This window comes from Scomber scombrus, chromosome 18, assembly GCF_963691925.1.
Source record: "Scomber scombrus chromosome 18, fScoSco1.1, whole genome shotgun sequence".
Taxonomy (NCBI): Eukaryota; Metazoa; Chordata; class Actinopteri; order Scombriformes; family Scombridae; genus Scomber; species Scomber scombrus.
In genome coordinates, this window is record NC_084987.1 from 10,169,500 (window position 1) to 10,195,456 (window position 25,957).

Consider the following 25,957-nt stretch of genomic DNA (forward strand, 5'->3'; position numbering starts at 1 on the left):
ATAATGATTTGCCATCATCAACAACATTAGTATTGAAGGGGGAAAAAAGCATGTCAGTAAACTTTTGCTAATGGATACAGACACTGCAAAGACAGCCATGATTGATTGGCGTGCTCAAGCACTCTCTCTGAAAATGAAGCGAGACAATAGTAGTTTTATTGAGAAGGCTGGTGGTGTGGCTGCGCTGTGCCATGCCGCAGTCTACTAGTCCTGAGAGCTTCGAGATTCGCTGTCCTCCTCCAGCTCCCATTCAAAGTTCTGGCCTGTCATTTGGTAGAACATCATGTTAAAGGGTTTGTAGAACTTGTGCAGCCGCCGAATCACATCCGGGTCAATTTTAGGGTGAGTTCTCCCTTTAGACTTGCCAAGGCATCTGGGAGTACTGCTGTCCTCTGGCTTTTTCAGACACGGAAATCCTTTTGTTTTATTGAAATAAAAGTGTTTGTCTGTGACGATGCGTTTGAGTCCCAAGAAGTCCTGCACTTTGGCCATCTCACCTGCAGGATCCACAATGAGCCTCTCTCCACTGACAAAGTGCATTTGGGAGAGAGGGAAGTACTGCATCCAGCTCTCCAGGTGGAGTGCATATATTCCTATACGCAACGCACTCCATGAAGCGTCTATAAGACCCAGCGTCCGGTTCTTAAAAGCCAGAACCTCGAAGGTTGAGATCTCAGGTTTCTTGGACAAAGTCTGTGTATAGTCTGAAATGGCTCGTGTGACAGGATTACGCACCACAATAATAAGCTTGATGTCCCTGGCCATTGAGTGGATACGCTTTGGGGCATGGTTAGTCACAAAGTAGCTGGGTGTCTTCTCCATGGTGATCTGCCCCTCCAGGGTTGAAGGCATCAGGTCTCTGGGAACACAAACAGCAGAGAAAAGCAACTTAGCATGGTATTATCCTCAACACCTCTTGCAGTGCAAATGAAATACCCAAGGACACGGTGAGAGCAAATCTGGTGCATTTATTAAGCAGTACATTATTTGAAATTACAAGTGAAAATAACTGTTATTATCACTGGACATTATGTTGTGAGGAGAAACATACAGCTAATTACATCCATGGAGTAACATGGAAGAGATAAAAGAAAGAAGATGAAACGGCAGGCAAGCAAGTATGCTCATTGCTTAATTGACTCCATCTGTGTTACTCCAGGAGCTGTTTTGGAACTTTAATAATGAGTTCGCTGCATATCATTAATACTGGGGTGCCTGGGGTATTGTTTTGTCATACATTTATTATGCATGCTAGGCTCACTCTCCGTGCAGGCAGTTTTATTTCTTATGCACATGCACTTCCCTGCAATGGGTGCAGGCAGCTCTTTTCTTCTCCTCTGTACACTACGTTTAAGGTTAGGGGCTATTCATTGAAGGCAGCCATGATTAATTATGAGATTCATGGCGATAATTTGTAGTACAATAGAAATGTCCCAGACTTGAGAAATTTATCTCGGGGACAACAGGAGGCCATTTGCCAGTGCCACAAATATTATGTTGAATGTGAGAACGAGTTGTAGGATACGACAGTGCAGAAGCAAGTATATCACACGCACAGAAGCAAGTCTTGTTTCTACAGTTTCTATTTCTGTATCAATAATAAAGCATAGCATTCGCCTCAAGCAAATCCTTATCAAATGTTTACACTGATGTTAATTCCAATCCGTGCTGTTTTCTTTGTTTGTAGGCTATGTGATTCAGTGCTAAATTGGTGCATTAAATCCTCTGTGTGACATGCCGTTTATATACTAACAAACATGAGCACAGGAGCTTCATAACATAACGTAAAGAGAAACATGATTCAAACATGTTTTTTTGCCTTCCCAAATTAAGTCATGTTTGCTCAGGAATTAATGTATAAACAGCAAATCAAAATCAAAATTATTCCATCCGGAGGCTCACAGATTTAGTGCACAAAATTGTCTATAATTCTGGGATAAAAGCTATTTCCTTCTCCCTGCAATAGTTTTTTTCTATTATGCTGCCCTGCACCACAAACCTACAGTTGTAACGATATAGTCACATCAATCATTTGCATCTTGGACATATTCTAAATTAACTGTTCTCCAGCAAAGAATCCAATTTACTCTGCAAAACATAAGAGCTGTTATGCACATATCGACCACCCTCACTCACACACACACACACGCACACACACACGCACCCATGGATACAAGCCTGAAAATCTCACAAGTGGCCTGGTAATTGCATCTCAGTAACAGTATTGCCTTCCTGATGGGTAATTTCCCTCCGGATTATGTTTGTCTCTTGACAGTATAGAACTGTGGTTACTTCTTGGCCTGTAATAGGATATTAAACATATCTACAGATAGCATAGTGACCAGAAAGAGTATTAGTTTTCATTATATTCTATCTCTTTCTACACTTCCTCCTTTACAGTAATGAATGGCTAAAGATTTTTGTAACCTTTCAAGGACTTCAGATCTGTCTGCCATTTAACTTCAAAGTACAGTAGGTGGTCCAAGGGTGCAACACCATGTGTATGGTGATTAAAAAAAAGAGAAAAAGCTCAACTACATCGCTGTGAATCACCTTGAAACAACTGACTTCCTACTGTATGGACATGAGGTGCAGTGTCTCACTGGTAATGTGCTGTGCATCTTTGGAGCATATCCAATTGACGGGACAGATGTACAATGTTCAAGGTTACCTTTATGCACATAACAAGCTACTGTCCTCTTCTGGCTCAGTGCTAATCACCATATAGTTAATTATAAAACAATGATAACTGCACAAGCCAAATACTTTATATTATCGAGGCTCTATTTTGATGGGGAATCAGTCATGGATCATGTAAATCTAAAATGTCAGAGGGACGGCGAGGCGGGACGAAAATCAAAATGCTGATAAATAAGCTAATTTCTCCATGCATGGCAAATGACTCCTCTGGCCTTGCAGTCTAGTGGAACTGGAGTAAACAAGAGCAAACAGTTAAGTCTCGCTTTTTATTTATTTATTTTTTTCCCGCATCAGCTGCTGAGCTCAACGTGGGTCATTCAGGTGGGTAGGTAAATGAAATCCATAGCGTGAAAGGGGCCCTGCTTACCATCTGCTGTTTACTGCCTCAGACCGAGAACACACCACATATCATTTACTTCTTGCTTTTCCACACATGTCCAAAGCTTTATTTACATAGAAAAGTAGTTAAAGACAAAGTGTTAAAACAAAGGTGCATCATTCTTGGAGCATGGAGTAACTTTTAATGATCTTTACAATAACAGGCATGCCGCATTACGCATGGAAGATAATTACCTTTGTTGCGCTGAGAGATACAGAATACAGAAGTAAATAATATAGACTGACTACTACTAAAATCATTAACATTTCCTTGGAAAATGATGCAGTTTTATTGCCTTTCTATAATTTTAAATGGATGACAAAATCCCTTGAAACCAGATCAATTATGTGTAGCTAAAACATTACCCAAGTTAGACCAATACATAATAACAGAGGAAGTCAACTTTTAAAACTGGATTTGTATTGTGGTCATGTACTTTAACTTAGGAAGGAAATCCATTTCACACCCACTCCACATGAAATCCAGATCTGGAGGATGCCCAGTTGTCTCTAAAGGTTGATTAATTATTCAGACTGTGCGGTATACCAAATCACAGCAAATTTTTTTGTTTGTTAAGACAGAAACTAATCTTCGCAGATAATCACAACTCTTGCCTAAACGCCCACCGCAAAAGTGCTCAGAAACATGCTTGGGCATTTAACTTAACGTTTCATTATGCTCTGTCAAACTAGCGCACAGGGAATATTTTGAGGCATGATGAGGTGAGGGATCACGCTAATTTACATTCCCAGATACTAATAGGTCCAAGCTGTTTCTTGAGGACTAGATTTTCTCCAGAGAAAATTTTTTTTTTTCTTCTAATAAGCGCTGGCAGAGAAAGAAAAGCTCCCCCAATCTCTCATTTGGATTGATCACGGCTCTGTTGCACAGTATCAATCCGCCAAGCTTCCTCCATGTCATGTCAAATACAATCAATTATTCTAAAGGAGTCCACTCATAATAAGCTCTTGAGTCCTCAGAGAGCGCTTTTTGGAGACAGTGCCAGGGATGTGGGCAGACCTCTGAATAATTGCTAAAAAATAATATGATATTTAGGCATGAATTATAGATATATTTATTTTTTAATTCTCATCAGTATTTACTCAGAAACAACGAGTAATCGTGGAAGTGTAGACATATTTGACATTTTGCAGAGGAAACATTTTATTTTAATTTTATGAACAAGAAAGTTTTTTAAAGCTGTTTTCAAGGGATATTCTAAGTAACATCTAAATATTCATAACATTTCTCAGTAAACCAGTGCCTTAACTATTGATGCAAGCAGACAATAGAAAGGAAAAGGAATGGTAATTGTACTGAGGTGTTACTTTGATGTCCCACTGCAAATATCAATCGTGGCTATTCATCAACAGCAGTCAGTCAGGACATTTGAAGTGAGAGATACTGTGGTCAGTTTGCAATGAATAATCCCATTACTGAGTGACATGTTTGTGATTACAGCAGCACAAAGAACAAAGTCATTGGTTTACTGAGAAGTGGAAAGAGAGAGAGAGAAAAAAAGAAATGGCCTGTCAAATGAGTCATTCTTTTCTCTGCTCCCAAGAAGTGGATGTGTACATGTTTGGCACACAAAAAACGCAAGCCTACAGGCCAGAGCACAGAGTCCTGTTGGGTCTGTTATGGAGTGGGAGGCATTGTTTGGTCACGGTTAAGGTGCAACTTTTAGGAGGAAAAACAGGAGTACGCTGCCATTCTGAGAGATCAGTTCAGTAATGATAGGGTGTTTAAATCCTGATGGGTTTGTTTTTGTTTGTTTGCAAACCTGAATCTGACCTTTCCACCTGAGTGTAGTGAAAGGATCCGTGGGGTGATCTTACCTTGGAGCTATCCACTGAATCTGTAGTGTTGTAAATAGCACTACTGTAGATTACATTGTGATGTTTTCCATGGTTATATAATCCTCTTGAACCATGAGTATACTAAGGTTGACTACATGAGGACAATTGAGAGAATCATGTCAACGAGAAATATAAAAACTAAACTACAGATTTAAATGGCCATGATGCAGCAACATGGTTATTGTGTTTTGCTGATTCATTTCTGTCTTCAAATTATTTAATTCAGATATTGGATATGAAGCTCTGGTGGAAATTTAGCGACAAAATCCACCTTGCACTGTAACTCCTCACTCACACCTTTTACTTCCCCATATCCTTTTATCCTATTAGGATGCTTCACATTCTTCACACATTTATTCCCACACCACACCATCCATTTATTTCCTTTTTATGGTTCCTGCTGGAATCATTTATCCAGTGCCTCCTCCTTCGGTCACTTCCAAATCCAGCAAGTCCTCCAAACTAAATTACAAAATACACTCAGTTGACAGATTATTACAGGAGGTGCAGCTATAGCTAAAACTAAAGCGGTCTAATACAAAATCCTGCAGTGTTCACTTGTTAAACAGTTTCAGAGAGGTGTTGCTTCAATGTTATACCCATTTTTGAAAGGTGTAGTTTGTAGTGTTGTGTAATAGTATTGCAACAAACTGTGAGGTATTTCTAATATTATGTCCACCCCATTAAAATCAGTGACATATCACAACTCTACCTTTGCTTCATCGAGATGACAACATTTTTTCTCAAGAGTTCTCCCTCTGGGGAGGCCCTGAAAAGTAATTTTCTCAGTCAGCTTATTACGAGTGATGGGATCCTACATGAACACAAAATGTTCTTCCATATATTCTCCAAATAATGTAAGCATTATTTTTAAAATATATTTTTAATCTGTCGAGGAGGAGGAGGCAACGTATTTCGCCCCTTTACCAGGTCAACCCTCGATTCATGTTGAAAATACAAAGCCCTTGCAGCTTTCTACGGAAGCTGGTTTAGTCCAAAAAGCTTGGGTTGGATCGAGGGCGGATCACGTTCATACCACAAACAAACTGCTCCAGAGTTTGTTTCTAAACGGATTGAGCCCACTTCTTCAACAAAGTCTAAGTCGGGTTGGTTTGGTCCGCACCTGAGTGAGATTTCTGCTTTCACACCTGCCCAAATGAATCGCACCAAGTGGGAAAACACAGTAGAGTTCAATTCAATCAAATTAAACAAGACAGGTGTGAAAACACCCTCAGTGACAAGAATATTTGTCGAATAGCAAAAAGAATACAACGGTTAGACTAATTAAAACACAACACAGCCTCTCCACTCTAAATAAGCCCATTATACTTGCACTTCTGCAGGACTGTGAGCTTCAACAGAATAGTTGAGGACAGAAGTGACAGCTGGTCCTGATCAAAACCTTATTCCCTGTTCTCTTCCTGATATCCCCTAAAGGCCGTCCCACTTCCAACAGTCGATAGCAAGCCAGGTACTTCTCTCCCCACATCACTAGCACTGAGATCTGAAGCTGTGTCCAGAGGCCCTTTGGACAAATCATGAAGTAAAGCGTTATGACAAGAAAAAACTATGAGGATGTTTGGAAATCTGTATCACCCTGCATCATTAGTCCTTAACAGTGTATGAGCTACAAAATGTGTCTATTTTTAACCGTATTAAAGTCTGGGGAGAAAATGAAAGCAATCTTATCTCAAATCAAATTATCAAAAACATTTAACTGTTTTCAAGTTTAGTATCACTGTCAGTAGTTTTAACTTTACTGTCTATTAAAAAAAGACTCTTATTTCTCCTCTGAAATCTAGAAATAAAGATACAGTACAAACCTCAAACCAAAAATAATATTCTTACGTAATAGTTCATCTGTGCTCTAATAAGAAATTGTGCCACTCCTCTGAAAGAACATTTAGTTATTACATTTTTTGCCTGTTTGTTTATTTGCCTTTGGATGAGCTGATGAGAGCACTTCAGGCTACACTCATTCAATTTGATCACAATTGCCCTCAATATTGTGTTATTGATGTCACCACTGCAAAAACAAGCAGTTGTGTTGTGCTGATCCCCACGCTGCAGGAACAGCAAACACACCCATTAAAAAAACGAAATAAAACAGGGCACTCGCCACTGTCAGTGTTATTTATTTAGGAGGTTGGTACAAAGACAGAAAACTATTACCTGACACAGAACATACCAATTATATAGTGATTTTTTTATATATATTTATGTGCAGGGTATAAAAGCCATTCTTGTGTTATAGTATATTTCTTCAAGTGTTTTCATCATAGTCTCCATAAATATATGAGTTAAAAGTTAAAAATGTTTCACTCATCTCTGCATCTTTCAGTTTTATTAACCTGCAATGCTAAAAGACTCTCAAAATATGTTCTCTCAAAGAAAAGCACAGAATGCCCAACTGTAATTGGAAGTCACACCTGAATACGTCAGAGTCAAAGGCTAAAAAATTTACATCCTGGAAATGTTGCAGATCCGGCTCAGTTAAGCAGAACCAATTAATATGACAGTTTGAACATGATAGATTTCCTTGCCTGAGCAAAAACTAAGGCAGACAGGATCGGATAATTTTGCTGTTTCAGACCGCAGATAAAACTCTTTATCGTTTGACCACAGCATATTAAGCAATATTTTACATTAATTCTCCCTTTATGCTCATCCATGCTCATTTGCTACATGGCATAGCCACGAATGAATGAATGATTCCCTCCATGTGTAGTTTTTTTTAAGGCATACTTGGATGAAATTGGGTTCATCTCAGGTACTGAAGACCAATGGTATTTAGAGTGTTGTTTTTGAAATTAGAGCATTTTGAATCTACAATTGCACTCCATGCACCAAGCCTGGAGTGATACAGCATCTGACAAAATGACAAGATTGAAGGGCATCAATTATTGTGTGGATAAACAAATGGCTACAGATTATAGAAACTGCTTTCCATCAGAGCAAAGCCATATGGCTGAAGCCGCCAACAGAAACAAATGGAATAAAACCGGTCATTAAAGAGACGAAATTAAACACCAGCTGTGTCTAATTTCATTGTTTGCAACATATATTTTATAGATTCTTTGCAGATACATATCATACTATACATTACAGACAGCCAATACTGACTGTCTGTTGCCCCAGGGTATGAAGGTATATAGGAGAGAGATTGTCTGTCTTTTTTTCTTCTTTTTTTAATATCCAAGAGGTTATTTTCTGGCAGTGCTATCAGTTAAACACCAGAACATGAACCTTTGCAGGAAATTACCTATCACAGTCACTTTTTTCTCAATTTTTTTTTCTCCAATTCATTATGGAGCTGTAGGTCAGTGTGACACCACAAAGGAGGAGGCTGCACAAACTCTTTACATTTTCTGGGCGAGACATTACTACATCCAGAGAGGACTTCAATCAGATGAAACAGAAATTTGGCAGTTTCCTCTTTTGAGGGAAATGTAAGGTAACTCACAAAATGTCAGGATGAATATTAGGAATATATGTCATATCCAGAAATTGGTAATATGTGCCATTAAACTATTAGGAAATATAAGCCCTGGTCTCAGCCAGTCTGCCCAAAGAAAAGCAGCACTTCTGTTTGTTCTACATATTTTATTAAGCTTTCGGTATTCACACTTTGCATCATGGAGGCAGACAGTAGCATTTCTTTATTTGTTTTTTAAATGCTTTTGTTAGGCTACCAACATTATGCTAATCTAAGTGACTCAGTAGAACAACAATACAGTGTAGCTGGTAAGCTGCCATAAATGCACAAAAAATGATGCAACAATGCCACAAATATACAACTGTATCAAGTGGTTGATAAATAATGCAGGGCCAGTTTTAGATAATACAGGATGCTTTTAGGCTTTATTAGAAAATGGTAGCAGAGAGTTCCAGTTTAATCATGGTGGCACTTCAGCTTCATCTTTCTCCATCTACTCATGTTTGTCTGAATGCTTCTGTCAAAAGCTAAATAGCACCATTCAGTGCACGTCAGCATCCATTTCTTTGTTGCTATGAGCTGACAAACATGTTTGTGTGATGATTCTCCAGCACAATTCCCATTCTGTAAGGCTGATTGATGTGTTTTGGACCAATAAAATTTGAAATGTTAGTATGGAGAATCATATATCAGAATGAATCTAGTTTTGTTTGGATGCACCAGATGCAAAAATCAGTGGATCAGTATAGACTATGAGAATATGATCTACCTTTAACACTTTAAAATCCAGTGTTTCTGTCGTCAGTTCCATCTACTCAGTGTTTTTTGCCACAGCAGTCCCTAACCTTGTGCTATCTTATACATAAACATGATCACAGTGAGTTCCATGAGTAAAGTATATAGATTTCTGCTAAGATTTGTTAAAATTCACATTTTATTTATTTATTTATTTATTTATTTTACAGTAGTTAAGGTTTTTCTATTGCAGACAGAAGATTGCTCTCTCACCATTTTCACACTCAGCAGGAATTTCACAGGGATAAATGATGTGGGAGTCTTGTGCTTTGTCAGGAATTAAAGAGAGAAAGGAAATGAGGATGACAAAGACACATTTTATCCACAGCTCCAAAGTATGTTTTAATGATCGGCAGAAAAGGGTTAGCAGGTTTAGCTAACTTGTCAATATGTAACTCTTATATGTTCCAACTAATATGTAAAGCATAGAAACATAGAAACCGTCACAGGCAGAACAGAATACCAGAGGAGGCCAGGCTGTGTTCACATTGTCATCAAAGAGAGGTGGAGACAGAATCTCACTTCCCATTATACTGTGAGAAATATAAAGGATATATTAAAAATATAAGGATTTGAGAGTTTTTCTTTGACAAAGTAAATAAAATATATATCCCGACTTAATTCATCTCCCCGACTCTCAGAAACTGTCCTATCTATGAGGGGAGAGAGAGAGAGAGAGAGAGAGAGAGAGAGAGAGAGAGAGAGAGAGAGAGAGAGAGAGAGAGAGAGAGAGAGAGAGAGAGAGAGAGAGAGAGAGAGAGAAAATAGAGAGAAATACATGCATAGGATATATTGTATACTGGAATTCATATATATATAATATATTATATACATAATCTTTATGTGTTATTAATTTTCACATCATTTTAATTTTAATGCTTTGGCAACATTGTTCTCATAGCCTTCATGCCAATAAAGCCTATTGAATTGACTTGAATTGAATCTAGAGGTTCTGTATATAGAATCCTGCCCAAATACAGTTTTTAAAACATTATTTTTTTGAAGATTTTTTCAGGTGGGCATTTTAGACTTTATTGGACAGTGGGCAGACAGGAAACACTGGGAGAGAGTAATGGGTATGACATGCAACACATGTCCCTGTCTGGAATCAAACCAAGGATATTGCAGTATGTAGCATGTGCAGAAAAAATTCCGGCTACACTCCTTGACATTTGACTTCCTTAGTGAACTAAATGTCCATCCTCAACAGTGATGGGGGGGGGGAGAGAAGCCTTGGATGCTGTAGTGACGTCGTATCAATATGGCCTTTATCTATAGTGTCCCATCCTGCTCTTTTCCATTTCTAAATGTTCCTCGTTTTCTATTACAATTTCTTTCTCTCTAAATTGAATCATTGAGGTGATTAAATGAAGAACAGAGGTGGACTAATAACTGAATAAAAATGTAATTGAATCATATTTCCTCCGTATTTCCACTGCAGTAGAATCTCCATCACCAGAAGTGCTACCTACAGTATGCCTTTTGACTTATGTTTGACCCTTTGTTATGCAGAGGCACACTGACATGGAATAGCAATGAAAAATATATTGATCCTGCTATTTTAAGAGTGTTGCAACTTGGAAGGCTTAAAACAGGTTTAAAAGAGCTAAATGTATCTCAAATGTTTGGTCAGCAATCTGAGGCAGCTAAAGCGACAAAGAAATAATTTTCTCTCTTGAGGACAGGATGTGTGTCTATTCTATTGGGTAAATGGCAGCCTGCTGGTGTCTTTGATTTATATCATTTCTGGCTTACCACCAGCCCTTTTTAAGTGTGTATCATTTTAAATAATGAGTGACTAAGATAAGTTACTGTGTAGCGTGTTGATGCTGTTGGTAAATTGTTGGATTGTTCCTAGTAATGCCTTCCCCACTGAGCACTGCAGGTATTTAATGGTATTTAGCTCCAGGTATTTTATAGTTCTAAAATTGAGGAATATGTGTGGACCCCACATGTGCATACTTAAAGGGCTCATCATGCACATTTCTAGGCTCTACTGGTACATCTTTACATGATTTAGAGTAAAAAATAAACTCCCTATTTATCTTCTACTGGCCTTTTTATGCTGCCCATCAGTTCAGCCTCTGTCTGAAACCGTTCTAGCTCCTTCTCTGTTTAAGGCCCCTCCTGAATGAGCCCAATCTGTTCACTTCCATAAACTCCTCAATGACTCATGAAGCTATGAAAAACAAACAGTAGTAGTAGGATATTACTTCAAATTCTTTACTCAAAATGGAAACTTCTCAAATATATCTGTACATGTTTGAGCCCAAATGGATCCAAAATATGGAAAATACCTAAATGTGGAAAACGTGAACAGCCCATTGGACAACCTAAGCAACAGAGCCTACGCACAGCTGGCTGATTTTTGGGCATACACGAACTGTCCGATGTAATTATAAAAGTGAAGCATTTTTACATACATTCACCTAAGTTTTGAACATTTGACCATGATTACCATATACATCCAACACTGTAACAGTATAAAAATCACAGAAAATCACAAAGAGTATATGTCATACTATTTGGACACAATGTGAGAATTTTTCTCCCAGAAGAAAAAGAGAAAGAGAGAAAGAAAGAGAGAGAGAAGGCATGACATAAAATTACCTTTATAGGAGAGATTTACTAGCTCCTGGTCTCTATTTCTTTTCCAAAGATGTCTTACGTTTAATACACAAAATGCACAGGAGTGTGCAGTGGTGCAAAGGCACCTTAAATACTAATCAAACACTGTGGCACAAGTTAAATTCTTTTTAGCTGCTGTGGCAGGTGGGCCCACTACTCACTGTAAAATATTGATGTTGGCTGCAGTGATAGAAAAGAGAAAAAGGATGGAAATGGCGCCTCAGTGGATTTGGTGAGAGGCTAAAATGTGGACTTTTATACATTGAAACTGACATTGGGAGGAAATTGGATATAATTTCACAATCCCTAGGAGCTTCTTGGATTCAGGATCTGTTATTGTTACTAAACACCAGGTCCGATCAACGTCAACTGATCAATCAGTCAGAGTTAGTCAGATCAATCTTTTTTGTCTTGTCTCTTTTGTATGCAAATTAGCTGTAAATAAAACCCATCCAAGACCACATTAAACATTCAAGCATTTAAATTGCAGACTGCAATGTTTCTCACTGGTGAGGAGGAAAATGTTAACTCCTTCCTAAAAAACACACAAACAAAACTGACCAGGCATTTAAGGAAGAGTTCCTAAATCTAACACAGTTAAATCACCTGTTTAGCATGATATCTTTACTAATTCAACTGAGCCTGGTAAGACCACCTCATTCCCTTTTATGCCATAATTTTGTAAATTGTTTGGGAAAGGATTTTGACTAGTACGTAACTGTATTATTTAAACAAGGTGACAGGCAATTAGCATAGCACTTCACCTTCTTCAGAATGACAGAAATAGATAAAACATTTTTTTTTTGCTTCAGAAACTGAAAAGAAATGACCAAAGACACCCAGTGATCTCGTGCAGGATAATCCTAGGGTTCTGTAGCCAAACAATTACATTGTGTATCCAAAAGCGTAATATTTATCTCATTGCCTCCTTGATGTTTTGCATTCATAAAGCTGTGGGCTGCCCTGCAGCAATCTGCTGGAAAAGTGTTACTGCCTGCATGTGTTGCTCATAATATTGTATTTTCATGTTTGAGGCTTGTAAATACAACTCACAGAAAGCTACAGTGAAAGTGAAAGAAATAACAGGATGTACTTTTCTGATTTGTTGACTATTGGAAAGGAGGGAAGGAAAGACGTTGATTAATACATTCTGGATTGTATCTGCATACATTTTTATCAGAGCTAATATTAATAATAGTGTAAGTGTCTTCATTGCAAATGATAAGGTAAAATCCCAAAACCTGTGATCAGAGGTGACTTTTTTAGCCAGACCACCCTTTGAAAATCACGAAACCATTTAATTCATCAGTTCGCAAAAATATTTTTACATTATTTTCGAGGGAAAAAAGATGGAATTTTTAGATTATCTCGTTTTCAACTAATTTCTATCACTGACAACATCACTTTGAAACCTTTAACCTCGCCTTAGCCTGTATCACCTGTTTATTGATTGTGCAGAGAATACTGCTGAAAAATCACTGTGTACAGTTATTGTATTAATAATACACCCTTGAGTCGCAGGTGAAAGGTGAACATACTCATACTCAAGTTAATACACATGCACTCTCTCTCACACACACACACACACACACACACACACACACACACACACACACACACACACACACACACACACACAGTTGTAGTATCTGTGTCATGAAGGATAAATCATCAGTGTGTTTCATCAGAGCAGATGGAGGGAGCTCTAATTTAAAGCGCAGCAACATACTCAACTGTTGAAAATGAATTACAAGTGAAAGCTTTGAGAAATGTCATTTTTTGAACAAGAATTTATGGCAATTTAAATACAAAAAATGTACAAAACAACTGAACCGCTAAATATCAATTAACTAAGAGTCATTCTTCTTATTCTGGCATTTCTCAATGAAGTGTCACAACTGAAATATCGGGTGTAACTGAAGTAGTTAAGGATGTTGTTAAAGTTGACATTATGGTTCTTTGATTCAGCAAACAGATGAAACTGCAGAATAATGTCCGAAGTAATGACTTTTACATCAAATTAAATGTGGCAAATACAGAAGAAATGAATATCGTTCAAAACCTTTTACAGCTACAAGAAATTATTTGCACATTTATTAGAATCAGCAACTCAATTATTTAAAGGTTTCTTGTCAAAAATGCATCATATTTGCAAAAACATTAAAAAGTGACGCATCATGTTATGTCCCTGCATGAGAACTAAATTTGCATTGGGCTTAAAGGAGGGAGGCATGGATGTTTGTATTGTAACATCTGGATGCAAGGAAATAGACTGCTAAGAATGTTATAATCATGCAGACAAGGCCTAAGCTGCTCCATTACGGGCTAAGCTGACCTATCAGTGGGGCTTTTGCTAATCCAAATTGTGCTTTGGCTGGCAGAGATTGCTCAATTCAGTCAGTCTGCTCGGAGAGAAATGCTAAAATAATTCACCTGCCATGTGAGCTGCTGTCATGTATGAGATATCTATCTAAGTATCATATGTGCACAAAAGCTGAGTTATTTTTTTCCATTTAGAAAAGCTCATTTCCATGCTGGATATTCCATTTGCTTATAGCCTACCATAAAATGCCAGTTATGACCAGTTTGGAGTGCCTTAAGCGTGCTTTCATTTGACACGAGCTTAATAGCCTCAGCTGCCATACTTACATCATACTCAAATGTGCTGAGTGACAGTTATATTTACAAGTGCAGACAGGGGCAAGCACAGTAAAGGTTCTTTTATGTGAGAATTATCGTGTTTTTTTGTATAAGCACATCAATGCTTTCTCACATGTCTGACAAAAAGCTGTTTTAGGGTGCTTTCATTTTAAGGGTGTCAACTTTAAGAATACAAATGCGCAGTTTGGAAGCCCTAAATTCTTCTTTGTTAGAGGGAAGTTCAGTTTGTACTTGCACCAAGGACAGCCATTAGGTTAGCTAACCTAATGCAGCTTATAACAGCAGCACACAGTTGGCTCCACAGATACACTGTGTTAGCCAGTCTGACATGACACAGGGGAAATCAATTTGCTACAGCCATATAATGGTTGGTTATTTAATCACTGTTCGATTTAATCTAACACCGTAATCTCAATGGGTTGCTTCTTCTCCTGGAGTTTCATACCTGCAAAAGACTGAAGGGATTGAAGACTGAGTTCACTGTAAAAAGGACCTAACTCCACAGTATGAGTGGGTTCACTGTGCTGTCAGGAAGAAAACGTACAAACTGACGAATAAACAACCTCTCCATTAAATGTCTTTCTTTATAAAGGAAAAGCTTTGTATGATGGCATCTGAGCTTTTTTGGTTTATGTCATGTATATTTAATAATTCTCAGTATCAAGGCAGGACAAGTGCCTTTCCACTCTCACTGACTCCAGGAATGCTACTTACAACCATGACATTGGACAAACACCAAGCAGAGATCTCTGCTGACTGCACAGAGACACTCTGCAGGAACACTAACCTGTTCCACATTACTTGTGCTGGTTACAACTTCAAAACAACAGGAAGATATTCTGTATTGTTGAGAAAATGGACAGACAGCACCTCGACTGTGAAATGGCTGTTGCAAGTCATTGAACATCTCGCTGGTTTTCAATACTCAAGATGGGAGGAGATATGAGGATGTAATCCTTGAATGGATCTCAGTATAGCCCTCAGCCCTTTGAGCAGCTTGTTTGAGCACTTCCAGTAAACCCTTGTACACACCCTTAATCTCCCCAGCAGAGGTAGTTTGACACAGCAAGTGAATCTGCCATAAAAACACATCACAAATGCAGGATAATGTTTTAGAGATATACAGATTAACTTGTGTAATCCAAGCTGCCAAAGGGAGAGCTTAAAGAGAAATGTGTCAAATGTTTATAGATAGAATAAAACCAAAATATTAAACCTTAATCTCCAAAGGCTTTTTTCTATTGTGGTCCTCACATGTTCTGTTCTATTCTGGGAGCATAAGGATGATCAATTACAATTAATTTAAACAGCAGTGAAAGATGTAAGTAACCTAAAAAAAATTATGGGGGGAAAAAATAATTAAACATTTAACTTGACTTAAGATACTTTGTATTCATCTGTAAGATGCAGAACGACGTCATGTTAAATTTAAATTGTCCCAAAAATGGATTTGAATATTTTATTATTATTACTAAAAGAAAATTCAATGAATAAAGTGAAGTCATTCTCATACTAATGTTTTTTTTTCAAGTGATTTCATGGAATGACTGAGTGCTTCAGTGTCACGCAGCAATTTGCAATTAATTTAATAGACAAGGGTGTTAAACACAAAAAGATGTCCACTGCCCTGATCACATAAACATAAGTTATCTTGTAGGGAGCTGCACAACCACCTGTAGTTATTGCAGTTACTGTTATTGGCTTTAATTTTCATGTAGTTAAAGCCAAAATATAGAATAAACTCTTTAAATTGTGAGCTGTTGTTGCTACAGTTTTACCATATTAAGAACATAGAGCTAGACACTGGCATTGTTGGTTTAATTTATACATTTTTAAATGGAATACAATGTCCATTATTTAAATATTTAATGTGTATTACTGCAGTTTAACATACATATTACCTTTTTTTCTTTGGTGAAAATGTTTTAGTATTCTGCATAGACAATTTGAAAGAGGACAATGAGGGGAAAAAGAATGAATTTCAAAACATAGACAATGATTAACTTTGGAGCAGTCACACTTGATCGCTCTCACAAACTGCTTTAAGCACCATGAGGTCACTGTTCTCTGACAGCAAGTCAAAGAAATTAAACCGAAACAAATGTCCTTTCTGTGCTATTTTGTCTAAAAGCAGCGCTGATAGCTGAGAGAAGACATTTTATATTTCGTTCCATACCACTGATACAGTCTCTGGTCCAACTGATACCACAGGATACACAATTGGCCTATTTATAGTATGACGTAATGCTTTTGGGCTATCACTATACAGTATATGCTTATAATGCTACACCATACCTTTATACTCTAAGGCACTGAAGTAATTGGCCCAGATAAGAACAAACACCTGAAGGCCATACAGTATGTCCCCTTCTGCACGATGGAAACCATTTGCTTTCGGGTAACATATGGTTGATGCTCAAGAAACCACAAATCCTGCTGCAGCTGCACCACTTGCACCTTAGGGTAGCAAGTATGTGGCAATCCATACTGTTGCTCAATAATGCCTTTGGTGTCCTCTATGAACATAATTCTCAAAAGTGGCTGCTAACAGTTTCCAGTTGAAAAATTAAATTTACTTCAGCAGAAAAAACCCAATGGCTCACATCAGTTATTTCCAACATACTCACTTTTAGAAATGGCACGCCAATGTTATGGTTCAAAATTTGGCTGCAAATATTTGAACCACATCAAGGCCGTCATTTACCACCAAATATGTGCCACAGCTTGGCTGTTTACTTGGCTTGCATCTCTGCCAAAGAAAATTTGCTGACTGGATAATGCACTGAGAGTCATACTGTGTACCACTCTGTTACCATGCACATACTTATTAACTGATAATTGTATATTTGCAAAGCAATGTGTCGACTCTATGGTCTGTTACCTCTTGAACTGAACTTGTTCTTGTACGAGGTTTGTCAGTATTTACTGCAAATGTAACTTGAACATTTTTTCACAGGAGATGACTCTAATTTTTCATCTTGCATTTCATTTTCTGAAGGAATATATCTCAAAAGTCAACCTGCTTAAAACCTGCTTAATTATAAACTGACACCATTGCGCATGCAGTAGTTGACAGGTGTGGATTCATTTTCTGAGAAGCAATGTATTGCTGGCCATGAAAATCCCTTATCAATAATTAACACTTAAAGCGGGTAGACTTCCAACACAGAGGATAAATGAGTTAAAGCAAATTAACCATATGGGCTGAGTAGAATGTTTTAATTACTCGTGAAACCTGCTCTGCTATCTCTTGCTGTCTGCATTTCACATCAGTATTCAATTAAGCACTGTGATCAGATGATTTGGCAGAGCAAACTGCATTGCGGCTTTTTGGTGTTTCTGCCGGTGTAATATAATGGATCTAACACTGGAGGTATATTAAAAAAGCAGCTTTTTTTAAACGAATGTAGGTATATATGGATACCTGTATCACATGTAAATTCAAAGTAATATAAAAAAATCTTGCCATTTTCAAAAATAATTGGCAAATTACTTGTGGTTCTTGTGATCTCCTTTCTTTGAGGGTTTCTTGAGCGAAGCACTGAGTTCTGTTTACATAATTAACCACTATGAGCGTTTTACTGATTTATCGTCCACAAAAACGTCTTTGGTCTGCACATTAAGGAAGTTGACCAATCCTTGAACTCTCCATGTTAGAATAATGTAATAAATGCGGACCCACCCCTTTTATGAAAGAAAAACTGAGTGCATTTGAAGAATATAATTTTGCTATCAATCCGCCTCCATAAATCGAGTTGGACAGCAGGGTTTTTTAATTTATATAATAAATTAATTGCCTAATGACTCTTGCACATACAAGCAATATATTCTCATATTAGCGGCAATAGAATAGAAGACTTCTGAAAGGCTTACACTTTAGTTGATAGCTTACAAAAGCACTGAACAAGAGCCCTTTGTAGCTGTCTGTTAGCAGGCCTGTCTGTTAATCTTGTAATGGCAGGTCAGATATCGTTCACAACAAAATGTTACTTTATATTTTCTCCAGTAAGAATATGTTTAAGCAATAAATGTCAGGAAAGCTCAAAACAACTTTGCCAAATTCCCCTCCAGTGACTTTATCAGCGCATTCAAACACCAAAAATGTGTTAAAGGGAAACAGCTTGTTCCTTGAAGTGATGTATGATTATCTCAAAAAGTCACAAACTTGTGTAAATGAGCTCCAGTATGAAGTGCAAGAAGGATGGCAGGGATATCCAGCTGTTATTTAATTCAGCAGTAATCAACTGAACAACTACTCTTTTTTTCTGAGAACTGTTGTAAGGAAGGCGGTTCTTTGTGTTATTGGTATAATGTCGAAGATACTGGTTCTTACATCATGAATTGTGTAGTTATTTCCTGAAAAACAGAATATGACGAAAATGGCCTCAAGTAGATATGTGTATTAAGTATCCTCCGTATAAAAACTGCTGAGTAAAAGCCAAATGCGACCAGTAAATATTATCCACACCACCTGCACTGTGCAAGGTCAGTGCCTAATGTTTAGTGCTACATGCAAATCCTTCTAAAATCCTATTGACTGTGGAAAGTAAATGTTACACATACCATGAAATACACTGTACACCAATGTTTTTCATGTTTTGTTCAAGGCCACTTAGTTCCAATTAAGGCAAATCTTAATGTTGCAGCATACATTCAATTACAATTACCTTATAGACAATAGTGTGCTTCCAGCTTTCTGGCGACAGATTGGTTAAGCCTATGTCTTATTTCAACATGAAATTTGTAAAGAAATGGGTTTTCTGGTCTATACAAAGCTGCACTGACTTCAACCCCATCCAGTACCTTTAGGATGAACTAAAACATTGCCTGTGAGCCCAACAAATCCTCCAAATTAAACGACAGAATAAGATTAAGATTAAATTCATCATTATCCCTGAGGAAAATTGGTTTGCAGTGTGTACACAAAACTACACAATAAAAGAAACATACACGCTAAGAATAAAAAAGCAATCCAAGACATAGTCCACACATGGAATACATCCTTTGTAAAATACACAAAACTACTACACAGCACTATCCGGCAGTGCTCATGGAGTACAAAGATTCAATGTGAGAGAAGACACAATGCAGCACAGAAATATTCACAATACCATACTTTCCACTGTGTAGCACTGACTATAGAACTGCTGGGAGTACTTTTTATGTGCATGTCATACACATCTGCCTCTCTTGTGCTGCCTGTGTGTATTGTATGTAATACCACATTGGTCCATGCACTCCAGACTGACACAAGGAAGAATTTTCTGGTCCGATTCCACAATTGGCAAGAAAACACCATTTGTCTGTGTCCTGCAAAACCATTACAATTCACTGTTGAAAAATAATACATGTGACAACAAGATGGTTGAGATTTAGATAGGTTAAGGTATAAAAACAACTTGGTTTGACTGTATATTGCACAATTCACACAATTAAATATTATTTAATTAATTATCAGTATTGGTGATCATAGGATCTGTTTGACCTGCACAAGGGAAACTAGGTTTCGAAATAATTTCAACTAAGGTTACGCAGTTTCGTCTCTATTATTTAACTGTATATATGTAATGTTGAAACACATTTCCAATACTTGATCCCAATTCATTCCAGTAGTAGTAGAAGCGTTGATGATATCTTATATTTGTTCCATGTCAAGAAGATTAAAAAAAAAAAAACTAGCAGGTTTCTATTGAGAAGTAGTTTGACTTATGAATCTTCCAATTCAACAAAATTGTTCTTTTAGAAGCCAAAAAAGCTAGACATGCTATTTTCCTGTCTTTTTTTAGAGCGAGAGCGAGCCAAGTCTTATCACCCATCATCAGTACTTGACCTGACAAATGCTCTTGTGGTTGAGTGACGAGAAAATCCCTGCAGGCAGATCCCAAAATCTAGAAATATGAAGGCTGTTACAGCAGCTTATTAATGTCCATAGTTTCGGAAAGACGTATTCCACAATCACAATGGGTGTAATGTTGAAGTGTCTACATAATGATAATGATAACTGCCCCGCCCAGTCTACCACAAAGTTCTTCAAACCTTCATTATGCAGAATCTCATTTGGTTGTTGCTCCATTTTATTGGAATTGTTTTCACTGTGCATTCATTTCTGTCAGTTACTGCAGTTTATTTGAGCAGATGTTGGTGTAATTAATATTACACACCATGGCCATCTTTCAAACAACAAGGATTTATGCCTCATCGTTTATATTGAAACTGTTGGCCTCTCCCACCACTTGGATCTTGAAGAAATTATGAAACTAAGAGTGGTTTCAACAGGGATAATCTCAGATGAACTGAAATGGGTACAGAGTTATTAATGTTTTTAATGGACAGTTTTTATATCTGAGCATAGCAGTTAAAAGCCTGTCGGAAAGAATTTTCTCCTCAATTAATCCTCTGCTTGGTTGTTCACATGATCACATTTCAAATGTACGTTTTCAAGTCAACATGCAGGCACTACTAATCTTTACAAGCCCAGCTGTATGTTGCGCACAAAACCTTCAGCAATGTGCATGACTCGCGTTAATGTTCACTCACTGCAGAAGCATGTAATGTGTTGTTGATTTTTCCAGGTGTAACGAGCACAGGAAGAGTTGTGCTGCCTGTCTGTGGATGGTTTATGAGCCAGGAGAATTTCAGGGCATATTATGAGAAACAATATTATCACAAGTTCCACCTGATGATTGCCTCATTATAAATGGTCTCCACATTGACTTTTACCTCAGCAAGACAGAAGGCTATTAAAAGATGCTTTATTCTCCTTCTGGATGTTCATTATTTCTCTCAGCTAAGGATGTTGACATCTCAAACAAAAACCCTGAAGTGACCAGCCTCAGGCCCGTCAGAAGGAGTTGAGATAAGCCTCACATGCATACAGTTTCCCTCGATTAATATTTTGTTTAAATGGCAAAAATTAATGATGAGGTACCATCGTGATAATTTTTGCAAACAAGTGTCCTCTTTTACACATTACATTTCTTAAACATATCTTTGATTGTATAACCTGGTAGCAAAGAAGACAAAGCAGATCTCCATGCGACTGCTTCAGACATTTCTAGGACAGACTGATGAAGTTAGAGAAAGAGACTTATATTATTGATAAAGATATGGTACAAGTCCCATTTGGACAGCTCTGTATTCATGATGACTTAATGTGCAGCTTGTGACAAGCACAACCAATCTCATGACCACGTTGTCAGACATTCTCAATAAAGCCTGTAATTATTCATGTTGCTTAAGTGCTCCAAAGAAGAAACAAGTGTTTGGTTTGACTTACTTGACTAAAAAAGGCAACAATTGTGAGAAAGAAATTGGGATTGTTTTTTTCCTGACACAGTTAGAATCCAAAAAAATATCAAAGCTGCTACTCGAGACAAAAACCCAAGGGCCTAGCAAACCCAAGAGGTCTTTAAATGGGTGAGTTGTTTATGTGGGGCTTAAGGGGGCACAGTTTATAACACACTCTAATTGGTCCCAGGTAATTAAAATCTCTAACTAGTGGGTTTGTATACCTTATAGGTTAATTTTGTTAGCCTAGACTGTGTTTTTTATGTCCCTGGCATGCTAGTAATCAAATGAGACACATACTATGTTGATTTGATTAGCATTTAGCAACATAGTTTACCCATAATATTTCCCTGTTATTCTCTGAACAGATGTTCAGTGCAATCTGATGGAGCACCACGGGCAAGTAAAAAAAACCTGTTAAAAGGAGCTACTCTATATACACGGCATGTTTACACATTTAATATTCAAATATATTGGGTATCATTAAAATCACACAGTTAAATCAAGTAATTATTGTAGTAAAAGCAATTTTCTAAATTCAGTAGAGTGGAAGGCAACTTCATTTTTAGTATATCACTCAAAAATAATAGATCTCTCTCTCTGCAGTTTTAAAAACTATTGGATTACTTGCTGGCTTAATAATATTATTTAAAACCGAACACTCGCTTTCCTCCTCAATAGGTATTTGATTTTCCACACAGTTTCTTGTGCTTTAAAAAAACATCACTTTCACTTGCAGCGATTGTTTTGTGATGTTTTGATGATATGACACCCTTTCTTGCCATGTTTTGCTTGCGTGCTTCTTGGCCCCAGACAATCTTCCACCTCCGCATGAGCTGAGTGACAGAGAGCCCCATCTGGCTGTCATTTGGCCTGACCATGACAGAGAAGCACATGGCTACAGGCTGCATACACATTCCTTGTGCACCCAATCTGCCTACGACATTGACACTCTATCTCAGCTGGAATGAGCTGTATTCAGACCCTGAAAGGCAACGCTGCTGTCTGTTATAAAAGTAGTTTTGAGTCGGCTATGAACACCTGTCAAGGCACATCATTGTTGTTCCTTTTGGCAATTTAAAGTAAAGCAGCAACACAAGAAACAATGGAAGCTCATACAGCACAGCAAGACCCCGTTGCCCCACAGCTGACAGATTTATCAGCTGGTAGTTTTGTGTATTTTTTCATAAAGGAACAACGGACCCCCTTACAACTACACATCCATATCCCTGAGCATACTATTTTAGGTAGAATAGAACAATCATGGACATCCGAAAACATGGTTTAAAAGTTTTTAGAGAATATTGTCTTGTCTTCCACTGGATTTCATTTTAAGTACAATAAAAAAAAAAACTTCCTTCAGTGTTACCAAACCAAGTGCCAAGTTATTGTTAACATTAATGAAGTTGTTCCAGTGACCTCTCAATTTGATTTAAATTCAATAAATCATTTGCCAAGACATTTGCAGTTGTTGGCAAGAAAGTAGCACTAAGCTAGTTGTCACTGTTTTGTTTCAATTAACATAAGCTGTCCTAAATGTGCTGAACACCAGGCTTCTTCAATACCACCCCTGGGGCATGTCTTAGAGAACAAAATAATTAACAGCTGTGCTGACACTTAAATCTGTGGTGTTTTACTGTTTTCATTATCTGTGTCAAAATCATTTAGCTGTGTCATCTCCGCTGAGAGCAAACAGGAAATTGTGAAAACATTTAACCATTCTGAAATGACATACATTGATTGAAGATAACTTGACTTTGTAGATTTCACTTGTGTCATTGAGAGACTAAACAATAACACCACAGTATGAATATATGGTCGGGCAGTGAATTTTGTCTTGAGTTACGTATAAAGGACAAATAATACACCTAGAAGGTTATACTACATGATCAATATCACGCTGACCTAATTTGTCTGTTAAAGGGGACCTATTTTCCCCTTTAACAGATCTTTCTTATTTTCAGTCATATTCAATATTACAATTTTGAATCGTTGTATTAGACATGGCCAAAGTGTCAAATAAATAGGTAGAAGTAATCCCTATGAACAAAAAGCACCAGCAACGTTTTTTCCTGAGCTGACGTTGCCTTGTGATGGATTTCTTTATATGGTCATATGCTTCCTGCACAGTGTGCAAGTTAACTCTCTGCTCCACTTACATTATGGCATTCTTCTATCATATTATTGGGTGTAGTCACACAAAGCCATGACTCGAGTGGAGCTGAACAATTTTCTGTAGAACAAAGAGCTCCAACTACCTCCACATGTTGTTGCATTGACTGGTTTTAAGTTCTTCTAATGAAGCTCTGCTAATTCTGTGAGGAAAACTTTTAATTTCCTGCAAATTCTTCATGATAACAGTCTCCTGTTATTTAGTATTTTAAATGTTTGTAGGCTTTTAATATGAAGTGACAAAGGCAGGAAATGTTGGGTTTTCAAAAGCAGTAAGGTAACACAACTCTGATACAGCTGCCCCTTTGAAAAGCTATCCAAACAGAACAGAGTGGGCCCAAAGGAAAGGGGGTCTTAAACAGTTTTAGCAGGAGCTAAAACTGTTAAGAGACAGACTGAACTAAGGGGTTGCATAAAAGGGTCATGCAAAGCTACTCTAGTGAAATCCCAGAGTAAAAATATAGAGCTAGAAATAAGCTTCATAGGTCCCCTTTAAATATAAAGCTACAGCCCAGTAGTGGGTTAGCTTTGCTGCTGTTTCACCCTATTTCAAGCCTTGATTTTAAGCCAACCAGCTGCTGGCTGTAGACAAACATCAGAGCGGTGTCAAATCTCTCATCTAACTTTTGCAAGAAAGCAAATAAGCATCTCCCAAAATGTCAATCTACTCATTTAAAGTACCCCTCCACTCAAAAATGTATTTTGCTTATTGTTACTTCAGAGTTTGACACTAGGGGGCTATAGGACAAAGACCCCTAGCCCCACCTTTTCATCGTTGAAAAAATATCTGACAAGCAGTTTTGACTGAGTATACCGGCAGCTTAAGAGTTGTATCTTCTGTCATTAACAACACAAAAGAGGCTTGCTGCTGAGTTGTGCATATTACTTTCTTACCTACAAATAGTTATATTTCGGCGAATTGCCTGTACATGTCAGACTCTAATAGTCATTACAGCTGGAGCCAGCTGAGACTGATCAACATACTCAAGATTTCTATAGGGAATAGCGCTCCTTCACATAAAGGGACTGTCTGAAATAGCCTTCATATTCAGCATAACAATTACAAGTATTTTTAAATCTGCCAAGAGATAATAAAAAAGAAAAAAAAGAGAAATGGCTATTGTCTCATAAGCATGTTTTCTGAATATTGTCATTCTTCTTCTCTTGTATATTTGAAGGCTGCAGGATAAATGTGTCTGACATGTCTGTCTTTATTTTGTAGGTTATCCTACATGTCTGTTCTTCCTTGCACTTGCATGAACTACTTGTTGTACTTTATCATTAGAATAAATCTTGTCTAAAGAGCTGTCATTCCCCAAGAGTAGGACTATTTCAAAGGTTGCACAAAAGAGATGGTGAGGCTATTACCCACATAGGCAGAAGTGTTTTGATAGCTGTCTTGATATGGTGGCCTTGCGAAATCTTGTGAATAAAAATATGAAGAAAATGTCAGTCAAAGCAGCTAAATGTCATCTAAAATACAGCGCAGATCAAGGCCTAAAACTTCATCGCAGCCAATTAAAGATAAATATGCCACGGACTGATATGAGAGACGTTAGGTTATCAGGTCACTTCCTTTTCATAGCAATTAGTCTGCCATAGAGTCAAAGTTCTTGTGAAGCCTGAGCTACTCGTGTGAGGAGCTCTGCAGACCTGGCACATGACATCAGTTAGCTCGAATCAAAGTCTCTGACCTTTGCTGCCTCAAAGATTGTCAAGTTTTTTGTACAGGGCTTCTTGCGACCGCAGCATGTACATATCACAGCGTCGGATGATCCCATAACCTCTAGGCCAACGTGCAACTCACTTTTTACCTCTCGCTTGTTGATGCCCTTCATGCTATACAATACATGGCCTTTATAAAGTAGAAAAATAAAGAAATGCCTGCCATGACCTTTTAAATGTTCTACCACTGCCATTAAAATTGACCTGTGGTTCCAATTATTTGCCTCAGTTGTCTTCTTGCTCACAAAGAATTTCATGAAAAAAAACACGTTAGGCTACAAGGGGTATTATGTCAATAAACACACAACAGTAACA

General features: G+C 37.7%; 1 protein-coding gene across 1 annotated transcript in view; it reads right to left on the reverse strand.

Annotated features, from left to right (window-relative positions):
- Positions 1-204: 204 nt before the first annotated feature.
- Positions 205-25,957, reverse strand: part of hs3st4 (heparan sulfate (glucosamine) 3-O-sulfotransferase 4) — a 77,444-nt gene continuing 51,691 nt past the window's right edge. The window contains exon 2 of the mRNA XM_062438029.1: positions 205-859. Coding sequence (XP_062294013.1) covers positions 205-859 — 655 coding nt within the window. The remainder of the gene's footprint in view (positions 860-25,957) is intronic.